The sequence below is a fragment of the Phocoena phocoena genome, chromosome 1, assembly GCF_963924675.1.
Source record: "Phocoena phocoena chromosome 1, mPhoPho1.1, whole genome shotgun sequence".
Taxonomy (NCBI): Eukaryota; Metazoa; Chordata; class Mammalia; order Artiodactyla; family Phocoenidae; genus Phocoena; species Phocoena phocoena.
Window position 1 is genome coordinate 26,576,908 of NC_089219.1, and position 23,097 is coordinate 26,600,004.

Sequence of the window (23,097 nt, forward strand, 5' to 3'; positions counted from 1 at the left end):
AGAACACAGGAGGGGGTTTGGACCTGGGCCGAACAACAGGAAGGCTTGGACTATTCCTGGGACCTCATGGTAATAATGTCTGGACAGGACTCTGGCCATAGGGTGACCTCACAAACTGCGTCTTCACTAGTTTTGCAATCTCTTGGCTGTATGGGCTTGGCCAGCGCTGACTAAGGGCATGAAGCTGGGCTCAGACCACCAAGGGCTGAAGTCCAGTTGGGACCTCTGATAGCCGTGCTCTCTGCCTGGGAGGGATGCGATGAGGGTTCAAAAGGTCTGCTTCCCTCCCATCCATCTATCACACTCACACCCTCGGGAGCTCGCTCGCCTCCCAGCCAGGTGTTCCTTTGGACTCCCTTCTCCCACACCAGAGCCCATACCTGAGCAGTGGGGGAGGGAGCCAGTCCAGTGTCCGTCCAGCCCACACATCCGGGTGGCATTTCCCACTAGAGTCCGCTTGCTGGTGCAGCTGTAACGTACGACCGCCCCTGCGGTATAGTTGTCCCCGGACATCTGGGAATGGGGTGGGGAGCCCGGATGGCCACAGGACACCACTGTGGGGAAGGGCAAACATCTCAGCAACTCTGCACCGGGATGGATCATCATCACAGGACACGTACTAGGCTTCTCATGGCGACAGGCGGAGAAGAAGAGAAGCTGGGGTATCTACTGAAGCAAACTTCCTGCTGGCACACCCACTCAGCATCAGCAGACAATGCCTACCCACCTCGCTGTCCAGTTTCCGTGTCTGTGAACTGCAGAGCGATACCTGTTGTTTTAAGAGCTGAATGAGATAATACATGTGAAACTGCTCAGCACACAGTAGGGACACAGTAATATCCGTTTCTTCTCTTTTTTGCCTCTTGTGCTCACCTCTCCCTACTTCCTCACTGCCATAGGACATACCAAGAGGTCTCTGGCAGAAAGGTGGTACATATAGTATACCTATAACTACATATAAGTCAGACAGAGAAAGACAAATGTCATATGATACCACTTATATGTGGAATCTTAAAAAATGGTACAAATGAACCTATTTACAAAGCAGAAATTGAGTCACAGATGTAGAAAACAAACTTATGGTTACCAAGGGGGAAAGGAGGGGATAAACAGGGAGACTGGGACTGATATATACACATTACTCTATATTAAATCAATAACTAATAAGAACCTACTGTATAGCACAGGGAACTCTATTCGGTGCTCTGTAATGACCTACGTGGGATGGAGTCTAGAAGACAGTGGATATATGTATATGTATAACTGATTCACTTTGCTGTACACCTGAAACTAACACAACATCGTAAATCAACTATAATAAAAAATTAATTAAAAAAAGGACAAATGGGTGATCTGTCATCCTGAGACTGTCGGCATTGGCCACAGGATCCAGAATGAGGGCCAGTTAGAGTCCTCTCCAAAGGCATCTCACAGCTGCCCACATCAGTTGTCTCCAACTTGTCCTCTTCTGTTGCAAGTTCCCTTTCCTGAGACACCAAAGTGTAACTGTGGAAACCAGTGATGGGGTTAGAGTGCAGAGTTGAGGTGTACGGGCCACGGCAAGACAGTGCTGTCGACGTCGCTGGGTTTGCCTTGCCGTTGTTCTTGCCACGGTTGATCCCAGGCTCTTTCATTTACTCAACACATATGTATTGAGTGCGAGGCACGGTTATATGTGTTTGGGAGAACAAAGTCCATGCTCTCGTGGAGGTTATGTTCTAGTGAGGATGAGAGACCATGAATAAGAAAACAGGTAATTCTAGGGGTTGCTATGAAGGAAAATAAAGCTGCATCGGGAAAAGGGTGCTCAAGGTGGGTGAGCAGCTGATTTTGAGTAGGATGGTGATGGCCAGGGAAGATCTCTCTGAGGCAACATTTGAGCAGTGATCTGAGTGACGTGAAAAGGCCAGCCATGTGAGATCTGGGGGAAGAGCATTCTGAGGGAAGGGACATCTAGTGGAAAAGCCCAGAGGCCGGAATGAGCCTGGGGTGTTCGCGAAACAGCAAGAAAGCCAGGGGTGCTGGAATAGAACGAACAAGGAAAGACCTGAAGGAGACATGGGTGGAGAGGTTACTGGGAGCCAGATTATGGCATAGAATTTGGACTTTATTACAAGCATGATAGGACCCCACTGGAGTGATATGATCTGATTTACATTTAACAAGATCATTCTGGCTACTGTGTGGAGAACATTCTAGGGCGGGGCAAGAAAAGAGGGGGCTGATGCAGTAGTTCAAGAAGAGGTGATGGTGATTTGGACAGGCTAAACCTTGGGGTCTGGCATGCAACTGGGAAGGATATGTACTCTGGTGGCCAAAGGGCTGTCTGTCTGCGAAGACGGCCACCACAACTCATCCCGGCACAGGTCTACCGCTCTTCCCACTTCCAGATGTAGAGTCTCTTATTTCCTCCCTCCTTGAACCTGGGTTGGCCTGGGACTTGCTTTGATCAACAGAATGTCGTTTTAGGAATTCTGAGCTCTGGCTTAAGAGATCCTTTAACTTCCTCTTTTTCTCTAGGAACCCAGCCTCCAAGCAAAGAAGACCCCGTGTCATCCTGCTGGAGAGAGTGGCCACGTGGAGAACAGCCAGCCACGAGTCCTCAAACATGTAGGTGGGGTCATTTTGGATCCATTTTGGATCCTCCAGTCCTAACTGAACCACGTTGGGTGCAGATGAGCCAGCCCTGCTGGGATGATTCATTTTATGTATCAACTTGACTAGGCCACAGGATGCCCAGATATTTGGTCCAACATTATTCTGTGTGTATCTCTGAGGGTTTCTGAATGAGATTAACATTCGAATTGGTAGACTAGACTGAATAAAGCAGATTGCCCTCCCCAGTGTGGGTGGGCCTCATCCAATCACCTGAAGGCCTGAATAGAACAAAAAGGGGGGGTAAGAGAGAATTCTCTCTGCCTGTCTTTGAGCTGGGACATCAATATTCTCCTGCCTTTGCACTCAGACTTGGACTGGAATTTATACCGCTGGCTCTACCTAGTTCTCAGGCCTTCAGACTCAGACTGGAACTATGCCATCTGCTCTCCTGTGTCTCCAGCTTGTGCACTACAGATCTGGGGCCTTTTCAGCCTCCAAAACTGTATGAGCCGATTCCTTATTATCTAGCTATATATCTATATATAGCTAGATATCTATATATCTATAGATAGATATCTCTATCTATATCTATAAGGAATTGGCTCACATAATTTTAATATATATTATATATTATATTTAGAAGCAGATATATAGATGGCTCATGGTTTCTATAGGTACAAATATATAGGTATAAATCATATATCTAAATTTATACAGATATAGATCTTATTACATATCTATATATACTATATATTCTATCTATCTATAAAATATATGTAAAAAAATATATATATAGCCTATTGGTTTTTGATTCTGTTTCTCTGGAGAACCCAGATTAATATATCTGCTAAGCTTCACCTAAATTCCTGACCTCTAGAATTGTGAGAAAACAAAAATAGGTGCTATTTTAAGTTTTGAGATGGCTTACTACACAGCAATAGGTAACTAATACAGTGAGTTCCAAGGATTACACTATCTATTCCTTAAGACAACCCTATGAGGTAGGCACTGTTTTTATCTCCACCTTCCTGATGAAGAAAATGAGGCATGGCGAGGCAGAGTAACTTCCACCAGGTCACAGGCTTGTTCAGCAGTAGAACTAGTTCTTGAAACCTGGCTGGCAGAGGGCACACTCTCAAGCACTGTAACTGACTCCCTTCTGCAGTACTGCTTTAATACTGCCGATGAATTCTCTCCTTCTGGAAGGAATGGAGCCCCCAATTATAATTTAAATGATTCTATGACTGTTTACTAGAAATTTCTGGGCTTCCAGAAATTGTCCAATTTTAACTCTGAAATGATTTTTCAAAACAATTCTTTTTTAATGGAAATGCAACATACATAGAGAAAAACACAATAACCATAAAAACAGAGCTTAATGAACTGTCACAAAGTGAATACACTACCCAGATCAAGAAAAGCATATCACCAGTGCCTCAGAAGCCCCTTCATGCCCTCTCTCTATCACTATCTCTCTTCATCCCTCCTCAAATTAAACTACTATCTTGACTTCATACACCATTAATTAGTTTGCCTGTTCTTGAATTTTATTTAAATGGAAACATATAGTATATATTCTTTTGTGTTGGCTTCTTTCACTCAGCATTACGTCTGTGACATTCGTCTATACTGTATGTAACAGTAGGTCATTATAATTGCTGTATACCAGGGTCAGCAAACATTTTCTTTAATTACTGTCCAGACAGTAATTATTTTAGGTTTTGAGGCTACATACAGTCTGTGTTGCATATTCTTCTGTTTCTTTTTTTTTTGTACAATATTTAAAAAGTATTAAAAACAAAAACTCTTCTAAGCTCAAGGGCTATCCAGAAATAGGCCATAGGCTAGATTTAGCCCAGGAGCCAAAGTTTGCTGACTTCTGCTATATAGTTTACCATTTGTGTTAGTTATCTCTTCCTGTGTAACAAATTGCCCCAAAGCTTAGACAACAATAAATGCATTACTGATCATGGTTTCTGTGGGTCAGGAATTTGGGAGTGGCTTGGCAGGTGGTTCTGACTCAGAATCCCTCATAAGTTGCAGCCAGGATGTTGACTGTGGCTGCATTCATCTGAAGGCTTGACTGGCTTCCCCCAGAGTGACTGATCCAAGAAAGCCAGGTGGAGGTGGGATATCTCTTATAACCTAGCTTTGCAAGTCACATCACTTTACACAGACCAACCCTGGTAAAGTGTAGGAGTATGCTACATAAAGGTATGAATAGGTTGACTGTCACACCACTGTGGGAATATACCACCTTTATCATCCATTTCCTATTGATGGATGTTGGGGTTGTTTCTGGTTTTGGACTCATGAATAATGCTGATAAGAACATTTCTGTTCATGTCTATTAGTGTACATATGTACACATTTATGTTGGTTACCCGTAATGATTTCTGTGACAGCAGCTGGTTGCTTTTTCTGATGTTCTTATTTGGCTTTAAAATGTTTCTTTGGGGAATTTGAGGGTAGTGTTCAATTATGGTAATATCTAATAATCTCTAAAAATGTATATGCAATGCCAGAAATTATTTTTTCACTACTGGCTTGATCTAGCTACTTGGGTGTCTGTAAAATTAGCAACTACAGTATACTCTATTGTTTTATTCCCTTCCTGTGGTATGTTCTTTTGAAGGAGGAAAAAGTCAACAATAATGATGCTTGTGACAAAAGAAAAATTAATGACAATACAATTTGCCTGCTATGGATAAGGAGAAACAAGAAAAGGACATATGATAACAATAAAGAGAAACAACTTGCATTCATTGCATATTTGCATAAAAATCTAGAAGGCGAAGAACAAAGACAAGGTGAATAGCTGTTGCTGCATTTCTCAATTTGTTGATATAAAAGATTAATGTTTTTAATGTTCATGCCCATGTCCAAATGGGATCTCTTCGGATCATTCCAGTTTCTGCAGTGGCTCTCTAGCTGCTAACTATGTATTAAGCTTAAATGTGTACATAAAAATCAGCAAGATAGGTATTTAGCACTCCTAATAGTAGCAGATTTTCTTGCATTACACAGGATACACATATAACAGGGGATTGAGAAAGTATAAAATTGTAATGAAGCAAAAAACAATAATATAGGGCTTCCCTGGTGGCGCAGTGGTTGAGAGTCCGCCTGCCCATGCAGGGGACATGGGTTCGTGCCCCGGTCTGGGAAGATCCCACATGCTGCGGAGTGGCTGGGCCCATGAGCCATGGCTGCTGAGCCAGCATGTCCAGAGCCTGTGCTCCACTACGGGAGAGGCCACAGCAGTGAGAGGCCCGTGTACCATTAAAAAACAAACAAACAAACAAAAAAACAACCAATAATATAAATCAGCAATTCATGATTGGGTGCGGACTATGCTGAGTCCGATGGCAAAATGAAAAAGCCCCGCACCCTGGTTCCTAAACCATAAGTATGAGAGTTGGATTAATGGCCAGCCACCTCCAGCGTTTCCACTGTTTTTTAAAGCACTTTAGCAGGGAAGCGGCATATAACATAGGTACGGATCATGCATTTTCCTTGGTCCCTGCATGTCCACACTAATTAAAGCAGTTTGCCTTCACCTGGAAGGAACAGCTGATTGACATGGTTGACTAGGGGATATGTATAGTCATCTTCAATTTGTCACAATCCTATTCACAGGTAATTGGATCTTCTAGGAGTAGAAATGCAATTAGTCCACTAAAATAATGTCATGATAACCATGAAATATCAGTGAAAATTATTTTACTGGGAGTCACCTGGGATCTAGAGACTTACAGCCAGTGGAACTTCCTCAGGGCTGGTGTTTTTGAAATAGTCTCACCAAATCTCAGGGAAAACTTCTATGTTTTCCCCCTTCAACAAGTGAATAGGCTAATTGGATTCTGATGCTAGTATATCCCTTTTATGGGAATCTTGCTGAAGTTCATATTTAGAGGAAGTAATACACGTTGCTGTCTTTGAATGGGGTCTGCTTTGGGAAAATCTACTTCAAAAAGAACTGGTCGGTCCTTTGGTTTCTGTGTCTCTAATAAAAACGTAATGTGGTGGTGTCAGTGATTACTATAAGCAGAGTTTGGCACCATGTAAAACCCAAAGAGAAAAAGAAGTGACCGCTGGCTTTCTGTAGTAAAAAATACCAGCAATTGTTGAGCACTAGCCACTTTTTTTTTTTTTTTGAGAGAGAGAGAGAGAATGCCTAGCCTGTTTTTAGGCATCGGCTTCTACCAGACTGAGAGCTTGGTTCCTGATTCCCACAGATTAAGATCAGTCAAACAAAAGATCATAATGTAAACATAATAAAACAATGAGAAACAAGTCACCAAGAGTGAGAAGCAGCAGAAATGACAGTAGCAGAACTAGAATTGAAAAGACACTGATATTGGAAGTATCAGATATAGAATACACAACAAGCATATTTAACATGTTAAATATAAAAAAAGAACACGTTTACATAGGAACAATAAACTATGGAAATAATTAAGCAAATTTGAAAAACAAATATTGCCTCAATTTCTCAAATGCAAAATAAATAATTGGAAATAGGAACTCAATGAACAGTTAAACCTCAGCTTAACTAAAAAGATAATTATTGAATGGTAAAACATTCAATAATTATCTAGCTAAAAAAAAATAAATCTCCATAAATTTTAAAAGACTGAAATCATACAAAGTATGTTCTCCAACCAAAATGCAATGAAACTAGAAACCAATAACAGAAGGAAATTTGGAAAATCCACAAATATATGGAAATTAAACAACACTCTCCTAAATAATCAGTAGGTCAAAGAAGAAATCAGGGGAGTGATTAGAAAATACTTGAGGTGAACAAAAATGAAAACATAGCATACCAAAACTTGTGAGATACAGTGAAAGCAGTGCTCAGAGGGAAATTTATAACTCTAATTGCCTACATTAAAAAGAGGAAAGGTCTCAAACCAACAACCTAACCTTCCCCTCTAATAAACTAGGAAAAAGAAGAGCAAAGCAAATGGAAGAAAAGAAATAAAAAAGGTTAGAGCAGAGATAAATGAAATAGAAAAACAATAGAGAAAATAAACAAAATCAAAGCTTGGTCCTCTGAAAAGGTCAGAAAATTGACAAATGTTCTAGTCTGATGAGAGAGAGAGAGAGAGAGCCAGAGAGAGAGGGAGGGAGAGAGAGATAGATACGGGGGCAGAGAGAGGATTCAAATTCTAAAATCAGGAATGAAAGTGGAGACATTACTACCAACTGAGTTTACAGAAGTAAAAAGGATTACAGAATACTATGAACATGAACAGTTGTATACCAATACATTAGATAACCTAGATGAAATGGAAAAATTACTAGAAACACACAAACTACCAAAAATGACTCAAGAAGAAATGAAATATCTGAAGAGAATTATAACAAATAAGTAGAAACAATCAATAATCAAAAAATTTTAACAAAGAAAAGCCCAGGACCAGATGAATTCTACCAAAATTTTAAAGAAGAAATAACACCAGTCTTTCTCAAACTATTCCTAAGAATGGAAGAAGAGGGACAATTGCCAACTCATTCTATGAGGCCAGCATTGTCCTGATACCAAAGCAAAAGATATCATAAGGAAAGAAAACTACAGACCAATATTCGTTATGAATGCAGTTGCAAAAATCCTCAACAAAATACTAGCAAACCAAATCCAGTAGCATATTAAAATGAATTTTACCGTGACCAAGAATGATTTGTTCCAAGAACACAAGAGTTGTTCAACACGTGAAAATCAATCAATGTAATACACCATATTAATAGAATGAGGAAAAAAAAAAAGCCCCACACGATCATCTCAATAGACGCAGAAAAATCATTTGAAAAAATCCAATACCCTTTCGTGGTAAAAATGTTCAACAAAACTAGGAGTAGAAGAGAACTTCCTCAATCTGATAAAGGGAATCTGCAAAAATCCCACAGCTAACATCATACTTAATGGTGAAAGACTGAAGACTTTACTCCAAAGACTAGAAACAAGACAAGAATGTTTGTTTTGCCACTTCTATTCAACATTGTACTGAAGGTTCTAGCTGGGCAATTATGTAAGAAAAAGAAATAAAAGGCATCAGGTTGGAAAGAAAGAAGTAAAATTATGTTTTTTCACAGACGACATGATATTGGATTATGATATGACATTGGATTAGGCAGTGGTTTCTTAAATATTCCTTCAAAAGCACAAGCAACAGAAGAGAAAACAGATAACTCAGACTTCATTAAAATTCAATACTTTCATGCATCAAAGGACATCATCCAGAATTATCTTTGGGAGAAAAGTTTGCAAATTATATGTCTGATAGAGGTGTAGTATTCAGAATATATAAAGAACAGTTAAATCAAAAGATATTAAGACAAACAACCCAATTAAAAAATGCGCAAACAACTTGAATAGACATTTCTCTAAAGAAGAGATGCAAATGGCCAATAAGCACATAAAAAGATGTTCAACATCATTAGTCATTAGGGACATGCAAATCAAAACCACAATGAGATACCACTTCACACCTGCTAGAATGGCTGTAATAAAAAAGATGGACAATAACAAGTGTACATGAGGCTATGGAGAAACTGGAACCTTCATACAGTGCCCATGGGAATGTAAAATGGTGCAGCCACTTTAGAAAACAGTGAACCTTAAAAAATTAAACACAGAGTTACCATATGACCCAGCAATTTCATCCTAGGTATATATTCAAGAGAACTGACAACATATGGTCACACAAAAACTTGTACATGTGTTCACAGCAGCATTGCTCATAATATCCAAAAAGTGGAAACAACCCAGATGTCCGTCAACCGATGAATGGATGAACAAAATGCGGTATATCCATACAATGGAATAATATTTGGCCATAAAAAGGAATGAAGTAAACGATACATGCTACAACATGGATGAACTTTGAAAACCTTATGCTAAGTGGAAGAAGTCAGACACACAAGGCCACACACATAATTTCATTTATATGAAATGTCCAGAATAGGCAAATTCACAGATGCAAAGTATGGTTACCGGGGGATAGAGTGGTGGTGGGCAATGGGAAGTGACTGCTAAAGGGTGTCCTCTTGGGGTGACGGAAATGCTCTGGAATTAGACAGTGGTGATGGTTGCACAATTTTGTGAATATATTAAAATCACCAAATTATATACTCTAAAAGTGAATTTTCTGGTATGTGAATTATATTTCTCTCCAAAAAAAAGGAAGAAAAATGGAAGTGGATTAAATCCTCCTAAGGAAATGATTATGGATAATAATACTGATGTAATGATCTATTAATTATATCAATATCAATATTAACATCAGATAAAATAAGCTTTGGGGCAAAAAATGAACATAGATAGGGTCACTTGATTATGATAAAGGCCTCATTTTACCAGAAGATACAGCAATTTGAAACCACCATGCACTCTGAATCTCAGCTGTCACCACCGCGCTCAGGTGGCTGTCCATTTCCAACCCCAGATGATTTGTCAGTCATAAATGGGGCTGGATGGCCAGGTCGGGGTCCTCAAGCAAGCGAAATATGGGCAGGTGAGTAGCTGTACCAGACTCCTATCATACCTAGAGGCACAAGGGCATAACGAGATGGAGTCATCCAGACTGGGGGGCCTACAAAATACGTATGACCCACCACAGATAAGAGGACTACTGAATGGCACCAGCTCAATGCCCATCAGTCCCTCGGGACTGCATCTTCACCTCTACTACTGGGAAGAGAGGGGAGAGAGTAACCCACAGGGTTCATCATTAGCGACAAGAGATCAGGAGCCCAAGGAACTGATTTTCTCTTCAGGATGTGTGAGGCTAGCAACCAGATGTCAGGATTCTGAGTGCCTCCCCCATCCTTTTCTAACCCACATGGTGTCCCCATATTTTTTCCTAATTACAGTTAAAGCAGTTATTGTTTATTGAGTAGCTACTATATACCAGACATATTGTACTAGGCACTTTTAATGGATGTTCTCACTTAATCCTCTAATAACCCTATGGAAGAGGCATTAGCATCATTGTTACAGATGAAGAAATGGAGGATCAGAGAGGTTAATGGACTTCTTTCAAACCACACAGCATGTTTAGTGGCAGAGCCAGAATTCAAATCCAGGTCGGTCTGCCTCCAGGGTCGGTGGCATTTCTGCTTCAGTCTTTCAAGAGAAAGGGGTTCATGTGTTGTCTTTCTGGAAAAGCAAGGAGGGTGTAACATGGGAGACAGTGTCCCGCTATGCAGCCGGGACCCCTGAAGGAAGGGAACCCTGGAGGCTGAAGAGGTTGGTGGCAGCACTAGAGAGGAAAGAGAATAAGCCTGTAGCCAGGAACAAAGAAAGCGTGAGAACTGGTGTGGCAACTAACCCAACAGGGCCCAAGATGCTCTGTGACATCCGCAGAGCAGCCACAGTGACTGTCATCGTGAACACACACACACACACACACACACACACACACACACAGAGGAGGGCTATTCTTTGATATGGACCATCCCGTCAGAAGGCACGGGTGATCATTGTGAGTAGATAACATCAACTTACAGAGACACTGGGGGCGGGGACGGTCCCATGTGCCATCTCCCTGGCAGCTGAGCACCGGGGTGCCCAGGAGGTAGAAGCCGTGGTTGCACTGGTAAGACACGGTGGTGCCGTAGCTGAACGTGTGCGGGCCGCTGGCGTGGATTTGACGAACGCTGTTTTCTTGGTGCCCAGGATCTGTACAGTTGATGACTGCAATGGAACGGGATGATTAGATGTAGAGACCTGGATGCGAGGATTTTCCTGCGCTTTTAAATGAGAATTCCGAAGTCCAAACAGGCACGTATTTCCAGACCAAGACAGGCTACACAAAGGAGATCCTGCCTGGGAAGGTGAGCTTGTCCTGAGGCTGCTGTACTTCTCCCCTCACCTTGATCACCTGGTTAAGGGATTCATTCTTCCATGTCCAGCTAGACATCACCTCCCTGCAGAAGCCTTCCCACCTCCTCCCAGACTGGTTAACCTCTCCCTCCTCAGTGCTCCCGTTGGTACAAACCTGGATCGCTCCATTGTGATTTGTTTGAATACAAGAATCCCTTGAGGGCAGGGATGGCTTCTGTCTGTGAGCAGATCCCTGATACAATGTCTCCCTCAGCAAAGCTGTGGAAGGGGGGGTGGGCTCTTCTGGAAACTGTTTTAATCACTTTTATGAGTATTTCAGGGGGAGATTAATCCTGGGGGATAAATTTGACTTTTAAATCCTGAAGTGTTTCCAAAGCAGCTTAACTCAAAATCGAGTGAGATTTGAGAATAATGACCATATTATTCATAACCCATGATGTGTACTTTAAAAAAAAAAGTAAATTTATTTAATTTATTTATTTTTGGCTGTATTGGGTCTTCGTTGCTGCGCGCGGGCTCTCTCTAGTTGCGGTGAGCGGGGGCTTCTCTTGCTGCGGAGCACAGGCTCCAGGTGCGCGGGCCTGATTCAGTAGTTGTGGCTTGCGGACTCTAGAGCACAGGCTCAGTAGTTGTGGCTCATGGGTCCTGCTGCTCTGCGGCATGTGGGATCCTCCCGGATCAGGGCTCGAACCCGTGTCTCCTGCATTGGCAGGCAGACTCCTAGCCGCTGTGCCACCAGGGAAGCCCGATGATCTGTACTTTTGCTTTCAAAACACTTTCACATCCATTATTTTACCTGAACCTCATATGCATCATAAGGGGGGCAGGGCCAGTACTTAAAATCTTTGATAAGCTTTTCAGGTGTGAGCTGTTTTAACTTCTGATGAACCTCTCTGAGGCTCAGAGCGGTTGGAGTCACAAAACAGGTAAGTAGCCTTTACTCATTCATGTTGTTTATCGTGATATACTGAGTGCCAAGCATTGTGTTGGGCAGTGAGGATATGACAGAAGTTACAATCTGGAGCAGGGTTTCTCTACCTTGGTACGAAGGATATCTTGGGTTGATAATTATTTATTGAGAGGGCAGTCCTGTGCATTGCAGGATGTTTAACAGCATCCCTGGCCTCTGTCCACTAGATGCCAATAGAAACCCTCCAGTTGTGACAACCAAAAAGGTCTTCCGACATCTGTCCCCTGTTGGGACACGGGAGCGGGTGAAATCATCCCCAATTGAGAACTACTGGTCTAGAGAGAAAGGGACAAATGAACAATTATCCTGTTTGATAAGTGCTCTGATAGGGACAGCAGAGAATGTTCCGTAAGCACAAAGCAGAGCATCTAGCCCCGTGCAGGGGGTGGAGCAGGAAAGGCTTCCCAGAAGGAGGCTCTTGATGACTGGGTAGAAATCACCCAGACAAAGAGAGGGTGGGAGGGGACAGAGAAGAATGCATTGGAGGAAACTGTGTCTGGTGCCCTGGGGGGTTTATGGGCACAGGGCACTGTGTGAGGACTCCGGAAGAGGTTCAGTGTGGCTGGGACCCAATGCAGAGCTGAGGCTGGGGGTGGACGAAGTGGAGAAGAGTGGGCTGGACAGGAGGCTGGGCCAGGTCTGTGGGCCCCATTAAACCAGCAGAGGAGACTATTATTATCTTAAGGGCAGTGGGAAGTCTCTGAAGGTGTTTTAAACATGGAGTGACTTGATCAGATTTGCATTTTAGGCAGGTCACTCTGTCAGAGTAGAGAATAGGCTGGTGGGGAGAAGGAGCAGATGCCATCATTTCTAAGGATTTTACCCCAGCCATCTGTTTTCAAGATCGGCTCTTGAGTACAGCACCCCAGGAAGGGGCTGGGACAGGGGCAGCTGAAGTTACAGGACAGGACCTTGTGTTGGGGAGACAGCACAGTTCTTGAGGAGAAGGGGGTAATGGGATAACAACACCCCAAAGCATCAGTTCTCAGCTCCTTCCTGCCTGGATAGGTGATGGAAGGAAGGTCAACTCAAGGTCACGACAATTTCCCCTGTGTTCCCTAGAACCTAGTCTCACTCAAAATGGCACCTTGAAATGTTGAGAGGAATGTTATTTTAAGGTTAGCTGTGAATGTATCTTTAATGATTTTAAAACATCATTTGAAAAATTTGGTTCTTTAATATCAGTTACAAATGACTTGTGACACACTGCACAGCCAATCACTGTGCACCCCCAAACACCGCGAGGAGGAGCCGTCATCCGAGGGAGTCTCAGCCCTCACACCTTACAGCTGTGAAGACTTGATCAACCTCCAGACCAGGGCTGGACTCACGCACTGTTCACTCTGTCTGACTCTCCATTCAAACCTCAGCTAGCCTGCCAGGCCACTCTTGGGTGGAGGCAGACAGCTCCACTGCCCTTCATTGCTGTGAGCAGTCTTTGAAAGCTTTAGAAGCTATTTCCTAAATAGACCGAATGGGGCTGGAATATCCTCTACGCAGTCTGCCTCTTGAGTCCGTGGTTTCATTTCTTCCCTCCCCCTTCACCCCAACCCCTAGACTGTTGGCTTTTTATTTTTCATTTGCACCCTTGTGGGTTTTTTTTTCTTTCATCAAGAATGGGGCTCTATATGATAATGGTGAATTATTGGGTCTACGAAATGTAAACAGAAGATGGTTTTCCATTTCTATTTTGAAAGATGAACGTCCTTTGCTTTCTTTACATAACCAGTGAAGAAATTTGACGTGGCTGTATCTAGGGGTTGAGAAAGCCCCCATTTATGGTTCTTTTCTGTCCCAAGTCTTCCCCATTTGGTCAAAGTAGCACCACAATGGAATCCACTGGCTTCCGCTTGTGGGTCACAGACCACAGATGGCAGAGGTACTGGGGGTGGGGGAGGGGAGAAGAAGGGTGACTCACTTCGGCAGGTGGGCAGCACGTCGCTCCACTGCCCGCTGGCCAGGCATTGGGACCGAGCAGCCCCCTCAGCCACATACCCAGGGTTGCAAACAAACTTGACCACATCATTGAGGTTGAACTGGTTGCCCTGGGTGAGGCCGTTCATTGGGTTGCCTGGGTGTCCACAGGTAATCGCTGTAATCAGAACAGAAGAGAGGTAAGCCCTCCTGTTATTCCATATCCCCCAAAGTCCATCCTCTCCTCACCTGGCGTTTCTCATACCCATCAGTGAAGTTCAGCCTTAGGTCTAACTTTAGTCTCTTTTGCTGCAAAATTCTGCTTCCCTGAAATCAGCATGTGGACATTGCCTTTTCTTTGAAGGCATGTCCACCGCTTGGACAACATGAGAGAAGTCATTCTTGGACTTCCACAGGGTGTTAGGTTCACAGCGTCGTTCTCTGTCCCTCCCGCCTCGTTTCCTCTCCCTTATCCCCTGGCTCCCCAACTCCACTCTTCTTCGCCAGATACACTGGTGACTACCCCTCATGTCATGCAGACCCAGCCTAGTTCCTGGGCCAATCTGGACGGAGCCAGAGTCAATACTAACCATGCCTGCGTGGAGGGACTGGTCACTGTGACAGACCAGTGGGAACCAGAGCTCTTAGTGGGGGCACAACCCTTCCCCCACTCCTTCCACGTGAAGGGAGTTCAATTCATGTACTTCCTGGCCTTTCTCTGCTCTCTTCCTTACTCTGCCCCGGGTAACGTGGAACGGCCCATCGTGCAATTTGGGAAGAATAAAGGCTCAGCCCTGCCTTTCTCCTCTTGGGACCCGGCGGCCTGTGGGCAGCGCTGCTCTGCCCCACTCCTCCAGAGACAGGCTCTCCCCAGCAATGGAGCGATGCCCGCCCCAGTGCAGTGCTGCCTCTGACTGTGTGTGAATCCACCCCGTTCTGGGGTTTATTTAGCAGATTCCACTTGGCTCTCACATTAAGCTATGGGTTCCAACTTAGTCTTTATCAGGAATAAAAGTGATATTTTGTCTTCTACCCATGACTGTTTCCTTTTGTAATTTGTTCAACCCTGGGCAGGGAAGGAAGAGTGTTCTGGCGCTTGTAGGGCTCAGGCTTTCCCCCCTTCCTCCCAGTAGTGGAGTTCACTCCACCCAGTGGCGCTGGTCTCTTCGAGTTTTCTTGAACAAGCAAGTTCCTGCCCCAGAGCCTATGTACTTGCTTTCCTCTTGGCTGGAACATCCCTTGGTTCCTGCACTCATATCCTCCGGTGCCCCCTCAGATGTCACTAGCAGAGAGGCCTTCCCTTACGACCAGATAAACAACCTCCCCAGTACTGCCCAGCCCCCTAGCCCTGCCCTGCTTTTCTCCATAGCAGCTGGCACACTCTGCATGTATTTCCTCGTGTGTTCATTGCCTGTCTCCCTCTACCTGAATGGAAGCTCCCTGGGACAGGGACTCTGTTTCGCTCCTTGCTCTATCTTTCGTGTATGTATCAGTGCCTGACATACAGGAAGAGCCTGATACATATTTGCTGAGCGAACGAACAAATGAGTGAGCCATGAATGGATGGATGCCTGGCTTCTGCTCTGCTCCCTCATCCCTAGTTCTGTTTAGTGCCTGCCTGGTACCTAGTCCCTTTGGGTTGAACTCCCACTTGATGGCTTTGAGGCCTCTCCCTTGGTTCTGGATTTTTAGCTGTGAGCGGTTGAGGAGCCACGGGGAATGCTTTCTTAGCCCAACACTTGGATTTATGAGGACCCCACCCCAGACCCAAATGGTATGAACGGGGGTCGGGGAACAAGGCCAAGTAGGACCCACTTTTGGCTGTGGTCACATCTGCTGTCTTTCTGGAACCATTCTCTTAGGTAAATCCCAACGGTAGCATCCCTAACTCTAGCAGAGAGAGCTGGGCAGAGGCGTGCTGTTATAACGGACTACAGGGGTTCAAGACTGCCCGGTGTGGTGGGACGAGAATGCACTAGGAGGCCAGCAACCCAGGGTTTATAGTTCAGCTCTGTCTCTTCCTTCCTTTGGACAACTCGCTCTACGCCTCAGCTCCTCTATCTGTAAAGTAAGGATTTCAATATGCATTAACAGGGTTGCTTTAAAAACAGATTCATACGTTTGCTCTTCATTAAATGCTTACCGCGCACTAAGTGCGAGACACTCTGCTACATACTGATGATATGCAAGGAGCTCAGGGGGCTCACTTCTCAGCCCAGTAGGAGAGCAGGCAGGGATGCAGGCTGTCACAACACCATGGCTGGTGCCGAGACAGGCCAGTGCCCAGGAGGGGCACCTACCCTCTGCTAGGGAGGGAGTGGTTAAGGAGGGTCCACAGAGGGCATGGCATGCCCTCTGAGCTGGGTCTCAAGGCTGAGCAGGACTTTGCCAGGTTAGCGAAGTGGTGGGAGAATGGAGGTAAGCTTCATAGGGTCTGTGAATCCCCTCAAATTATATGCAAAATATTGGGTGCTTGCGATCAGCTTGGGAGAGGATCCATTTTCTCACCAGACTCACAAAGGGTCATGTCCCCAAAGGCTAAAATAACCACTTGTATAGAGTGAGAGAAGAGGGCTGAGGAGTAAAACCTTTGGGAGTAGTACCAGCTTCTGAGCTGCAGATTGACCGAAATGCCCGCAAAGGACACAGAGGGGTGGTCAGCAAAGCAGTAAATCAAGCTCACAGGAGGTGGGAGTGTCGCAGACCCATGGGGAGAGTTCAAGACTCGTCAGATGGCCCAGAGGGCTCTGTTTCTCTGGAGAGCCCTGACGAATACAGGCGCAAAGGGAGAAGGAGAACACACCACTGGGAAGGAAAAGAGGAGTTCTGCTGGACTGGGGCTTAACTGGACCTCGAGCACATGCACCACTGGACCCAGATTTCCTGAGGGCCGAGACTACGGCACATTCAATTCATCTTTACCCACAACACCTAACACAGCACCTGGCACAAAGTAGGTACTAAGGAAAGGTTTCTTGAATTCGGTCTTATAGGCTGAGGGAAATTAATAGAAATGGAAGGTCCACAGTTCAGAGGAGAGAAGTGAAAACAGACTAAGCTTACTAGGAAGGCAGAAGGGAAGGAGGTCCAGAGACCCATGGAGGGATTAGCCTTGGGCCTCCTTCTAGATGGGAGGGAAGGGACAAGGACAGACGTGCGAGCCAGGGAAGCAGGAAGTGGAAGGGGTTATTACCTGATGGCTTCTATGTTCCCTGCACAGTAGAAAATGAGATTATATAATAATTATTGGGGTCTATATGCATTATTTCATTTAATCCTCACAACCCCCTGAGGTAGGCACCATCGTTATCCTCATAGGAAAAGAGAGTTTCAGAGGAGTCTGGGGACTTGTTCAAGAGGCACAGTTTCTAAGTGGCTCGTCTGAGTTCTAAACCTAGCTTCTCTGCTTTCAGGACATCTTCACTATTTGCTATTTGCTGACAAATAGAATACGGGTGTTCAGAAAGGAGGTGAAATTGTGAATTAGCTGTGAAATTGTGTGGAATGGACAAGGGAGCTGACTGAGGAAATATAGATGGGCGGCTGGAAAGTTCTGAGAGTCTGGTTGATATCATAAACCTTGAGTCCATAGGTGATGGCAGCTAACACAGTACCTGCCACAGAGCAATCACTTGTTCTATTACTCTTGCCGTCCTACTCCAGATACTTCCTAAAACTCTGAGCTCCAGGAGAGAATGGAGCTTGGTACAAGAGATCCTGGATTCTGTGATGTGACAGGGCGGCGGCATCACCGCCACCATCACACTCTCATCACAACAGCAACAGCAGCATCTGACCATTTCACATTATTGATTAATCCTTGCAATAGTCTCTGAGGTACCTGCTTTTCATAGATGAGGAAAGAGACCTAGTGAGATAAGCTAACTTGCCTAAAGCCACATGCTATATAGTGGTAGATCTGGAACTTGAACCCAGGCAATCTAGGTCCAGGGTCCAAGTGTCCAAATGCTTTACTATACTGCCTTTCAGTAAGGACCAGGTGCAAAATTAAGTATCTTAGGTTCGGCAGACATACTCCATTTTTTCAGACTCCAACATTCCCTATTATTGGTAACCCAAATCTTTTCACACATGTTCTGTGTCAATTTCCTAAAGGCATTTGAATTTGCATTTCCTGGATTAAACCAAACGTGTTTTGTTTAGACACATCTAGAAGGCTGACTGAATATAGATAGGTCTTCCTTTCTGTAAACCTTCCTTTATGTAAAGCATTTCTTAATACTTAAGAAACTATTAAGACTAGTTTTCATGCATCGCTTGTTAAGGCTCATTATTTCATTGTTCCATCTCATATATGAAAAACCAAATGAAAAAGAATTAAAAACAAAAACCTGCCTTACAAAAATTAAGAACAAAACCTGCACTTTATATAAAGGCTCACTTTATGGAACTTTAGAAAGTGAAAAAATTTCCAAATTACTTCCAGGCAACTGAGAATAAACAGTGGCCATCTAAATCCCAAAAATGCAGACTGACAAGAAGAAGAAATAAAACTGTAGAAAGTACAGGCCTGCAGCATAACTAGAAGACAGACAATGCTGTAAACTTTTAAGTTACGTGTAAGTAGAAAAATAAACACTAAACCCAGGGAGAACTATTTCTCATGCTTCTGTCGCAAGCCTTTGTAGAGAGCAAGGCTGTATGGAGAGGAGAGGAGAGGAGGGGAGCTGGGGAATATTGATCTAAAGTCACTGCTAGAAAGAGAAAGTCTATCTTAAATGTGAACATATTGAAAAAGGATCCTGGTATGTCAATGCACTGATTACAGGAAAGGGACATACAAGTTAACAACCTTTCCTAAATATCAAATGAAAAAAGAAAAAAAGCAAAGCAAAAAAAGCAAAGAGAACACATCATACAGAGAAAGAAAGAAATATGTGTATTATATTTTACACATAATAATTAAACATGACAGAATTGAAACCAAACATATAAGTTATAACAATATATGTGAATGAATTTGACTAACCTATTAAAAGAAAAAGATCTTCAAACTGGCTCAGAAGGCAAGGCCCAACTCTATGATGTATATAACAGACACATCTAATTTAAGTGATTCAGAAAGTCTAAAACAAAGGGTGGTTAAAGGTATACCAGGCAAATGGGCAAAGGATGAGAGTAGCGGGCATAAGCTTAATAGTATTAGACACAGTACAATTCAAACTAGAAAATACTAAAAGTGATAATGAAGATTTTTTTAAAGGCTAAAACCACAATTTGCAATGTAGATATAACAGTTATGAATATCTATGTACCAAATAAAGCAATTACTGTTACATAACAGAAACTATGGGAAATGTAAGAAAAAATAGAGGAATACTAATAAAAGAAAACTTTGAAACACAAATTTCAGAACAAAACAGGTCAGGTGGACAAAAATCGAAGTAAGCATACAGAAGACATAAACAACAAAATCAATAAGGCACGTCTTACGATTATACATAGAACTTAACACACTAATACACTTTCTTCTCAAATGCACATGGAACATTCATAACAACTGATCAAATATCAGGCCACAAAGGAAGCCTCAGTAAATTCTATGAAGTAGAAATATTATATACAGTGCAATTAATTAGAAATGAATATCAATGTAAAAATCCAAAAGGTCCTTCCATCTGGAAATAAAAACCACACACTCTTTTATTAAAAAAAACTTCTAGGCGAAAGGGGGAATTAATATCAAAATTACAGAATTTCTGAGAAATAATAAAACCCTAATTTTTATAATCTGTGGGGTATGATTAGAGCAGTGACCAGAAGAAATTTTACAGCCTTAAACACTTACATCCATAATAATCAATAAAAACGAAAGACTGAAAATAAATGAACTAAATTCCTAATTCAAAAGCAAGAAAATGAACAAAGAAGTTAATCACAAGGAAGAAAATAATAAAGGTGAAAGCAATAGTTAATGATGCAGAAAACTGAAAACAACAGATATAATTATTGTCTTTGAAAAACATTAACAAAACATACAAAACCCTCTAGCTAACCTAATCAAGACAACACAAGAGAAAGTCAAGTTGCACCTGAGCCCGTGACTAGGGAGAGTGGGTACCATACTTACGCACACAGAAAGGGGTCTTGCCTGACCAGTGGTGATCCTGCTGGCAGATGCGCACAGACATGCCGATCAGGCGGAAGCCGGCGTTGCACTGGTACACCACGCTGCCCCGGTAGTTGTAGTTCTCCCCATTGATTTGCCCGTTGACGATGGGCTCAGGGGTCCCGCAGTGTCCAGCTTTGGTGGGATGTGGGGAAAGAGAGTAACTTGAAGAGGAGCTTATAGAAAATAAGGTGGAACTTGGTCAAATGAGGGGAGGGGGAGACATGGACGGTGGGGAAAAGGACCACCCATCGTTTTTCCCGCCTCCCCCTGACTGCAGCATCCAGGACTGACTTCAGGAATCCTAGACGTGATAGAAGTGGTGCTGAAGACCTGGCAACCCCAAATCCCAAGGTTGCATTCCAAATGGCTACCCATCTCTGAGCTTTAGTTTCTGTGTCTGTACACGGGTGAGAAATGATCGCTGTTACTGCCCTGCCTCTGGGAACGTCCCCCTCTTTTTCTCATCAGCCAGCATTTCCAGAGCATCGACTGCATGGAGGGCACCGTGGTCTCATTAAGGCAGTCAAAGCCTAGCTGTGAATGAGCTTATTTACAAAACAGAAACAGACTAACAGACTGACAGAACGGACTTATAGTTACCAGCGGGGAAAGGGGTGGGGGTGGGGGGATAGTTAGGGAGTTTGGGATTGATGTGTACACACTGCTATATTCTAAATGGATAACCAACAAGGACCTACTGTATAGCACAGGGAACTCTGCTCAATATTACGTAACAACCTAAATGGGAAAAGAATTTGAAACGGAATTTAAAAAGTCTGGTCGTGTTGAAAATAACCATGTCAGACCAGGTGGCTCAGCTAGATTCAACCTTCTTTCCTGAGTGGCAAGGAACACAGATAATATAAACCTAGGTGAGTTATGTTTTTAAAATGGGGTTTAGGTAGAGTGTATTTCTCATGTTTCCACTAGCATTTTTTGGCTCTGTGTGGAAATAACTCATGACTGTGTCTCTAACAGAGGCCTGAGACAGGGGGAGGGCAGTACTGTTTACTCTGGAACACACCGTCCAATCTATGCTGTTGGGTCTGTGTAGCTGGGACCCTCCTTTGGAGTAGAGGGGTCCAAGAAAGGTGTGAGAGAAGAGAGAACTTTAGTATCTAATGTTTAGGCAGGGACTGGATTAACCATGGGGGAAATGATAACTCTGTCCTCTGTAAGCCAGGTTGCTTTTTATGCTTTTGTCATACACTGACATATCTTTGTCATAAAACAAGCTAATGACAAAAATATTTATTTATTATATAATATAGTACATATAATATTGTATTTTTGTATACATATGTATGTAAAATTGGCTGATACATATTGGGTTGGTCAAAAAGTTCGTCTGGGTTTTCCCCTAAGATCTTACGGAAAAACCAATAATATAAATGGTATTTTAGGTGTGTTGCAGGAATGTGTCTCTGTAAAGTGTCCCTGGAGGCGGAGACTGGGGCTTCACCCATCATACAAGGGCCAATAAGAAGGGGGTGTCTTTTTGATCAGAAGGAGAGCCCCTCAAAGGTTTGTCTCCTCAGACTTGAAGTTCTTCTCATTCGTTTGGGCGCTCCAAGGGAAGCTTGTTCAGGGTTTTTTGCTATGGTAGATGCCAATAGCTGTTTGGATTAAGCATTTTATGACAGTAGGTAAAACAGTACAGTTCAAAGATTGGAATGCAGCTTTGGAAAGATCTAACCTGTCCTGAGGAGGGAAAAAGGGACAGGAGAGGTCCAGGGAGGTCACTTACCGAGGCAGCGGACTTCGGAGCCACTCCAGAGCCCGTTGGCCATGCACTCTCGCACCCTGGAGCCCACCAGCGTGTACCCGGAGTTGCAGGAGAAGATGGCCGTCGCTCCATAGACGGATAGGGTTCCGATGCGGTGCCCATTGGGCGGGATGGGGAGCTCTCCACAGGAGATGACTATAAAGACCACAAAATGCTCAGGAAGCCAGCCCTGAGAGACGGGACATGTGCTGCTTCTGATTAGCAAGAATAATGACAAAAATAAGATCTGTTTAACCTACTCTAATGGGACTCTTGACCAGAATGCGGGTCGCCACCATGACTGCTGTGCTGTTACGCTGGGCCCGTGATTCTTAACTGGAGGTGTCGCCAGAAGCACCCAAGGAGCTTTAAAAATGTCCAGGCTGCACTCTGGACCCACGATTCACAATCTCTGGAGATATGGCCCAAGCGTGTGTATTAAAGAAAACCAAAACTCCTCAGGGGTTTTGGATGTGCACCCTTGTTAGGAACCACGGCGCCAGAGAGATGGCGACTCTGTGGTGTGCCCCTCGGCGTCCAGGGCGGATACTGCCAGGCACTCCCCTTGTGCTCTCTGCCGAGCCCAGAAGCAGCCCTACACCCGTTCTCCACAGAGCACTGCGGACGGCCCCTGGCTGCACTGAGACGTGGCGCCTTCATTGTAAGGAAGCTGTGCCACGCTCGTGACTCCTACTCTGTCACATACATGGTTCCACTTCGGAGTCTGGACTCGGATGAACAAAGGTAACAGTGTCTTGGGTCATAGGTGTTGGGAAGATACCCAGTCTCAAATGTCCCCCTGTGCCCTGATAAGTGATCTCCTTCTGTCCCTTCACAAACACTTACTTCCTCTATCACATCTTTAC

General features: G+C 43.8%; 1 protein-coding gene across 1 annotated transcript in view; it reads right to left on the minus strand.

Moving 5' to 3' along the window:
* Nucleotides 1–23,097, minus strand: part of CSMD2 (CUB and Sushi multiple domains 2) — a 661,886-nt gene that overhangs the window by 31,105 nt on the left and 607,684 nt on the right. The window contains exons 52-56 of the mRNA XM_065872671.1: nt 22,214–22,387; nt 20,425–20,598; nt 14,338–14,511; nt 11,111–11,299; nt 381–554 (exon numbers count right to left, since the gene is read on the minus strand). Coding sequence (XP_065728743.1) covers nt 381–554; nt 11,111–11,299; nt 14,338–14,511; nt 20,425–20,598; nt 22,214–22,387 — 885 coding nt within the window. The remainder of the gene's footprint in view (nt 1–380; nt 555–11,110; nt 11,300–14,337; nt 14,512–20,424; nt 20,599–22,213; nt 22,388–23,097) is intronic.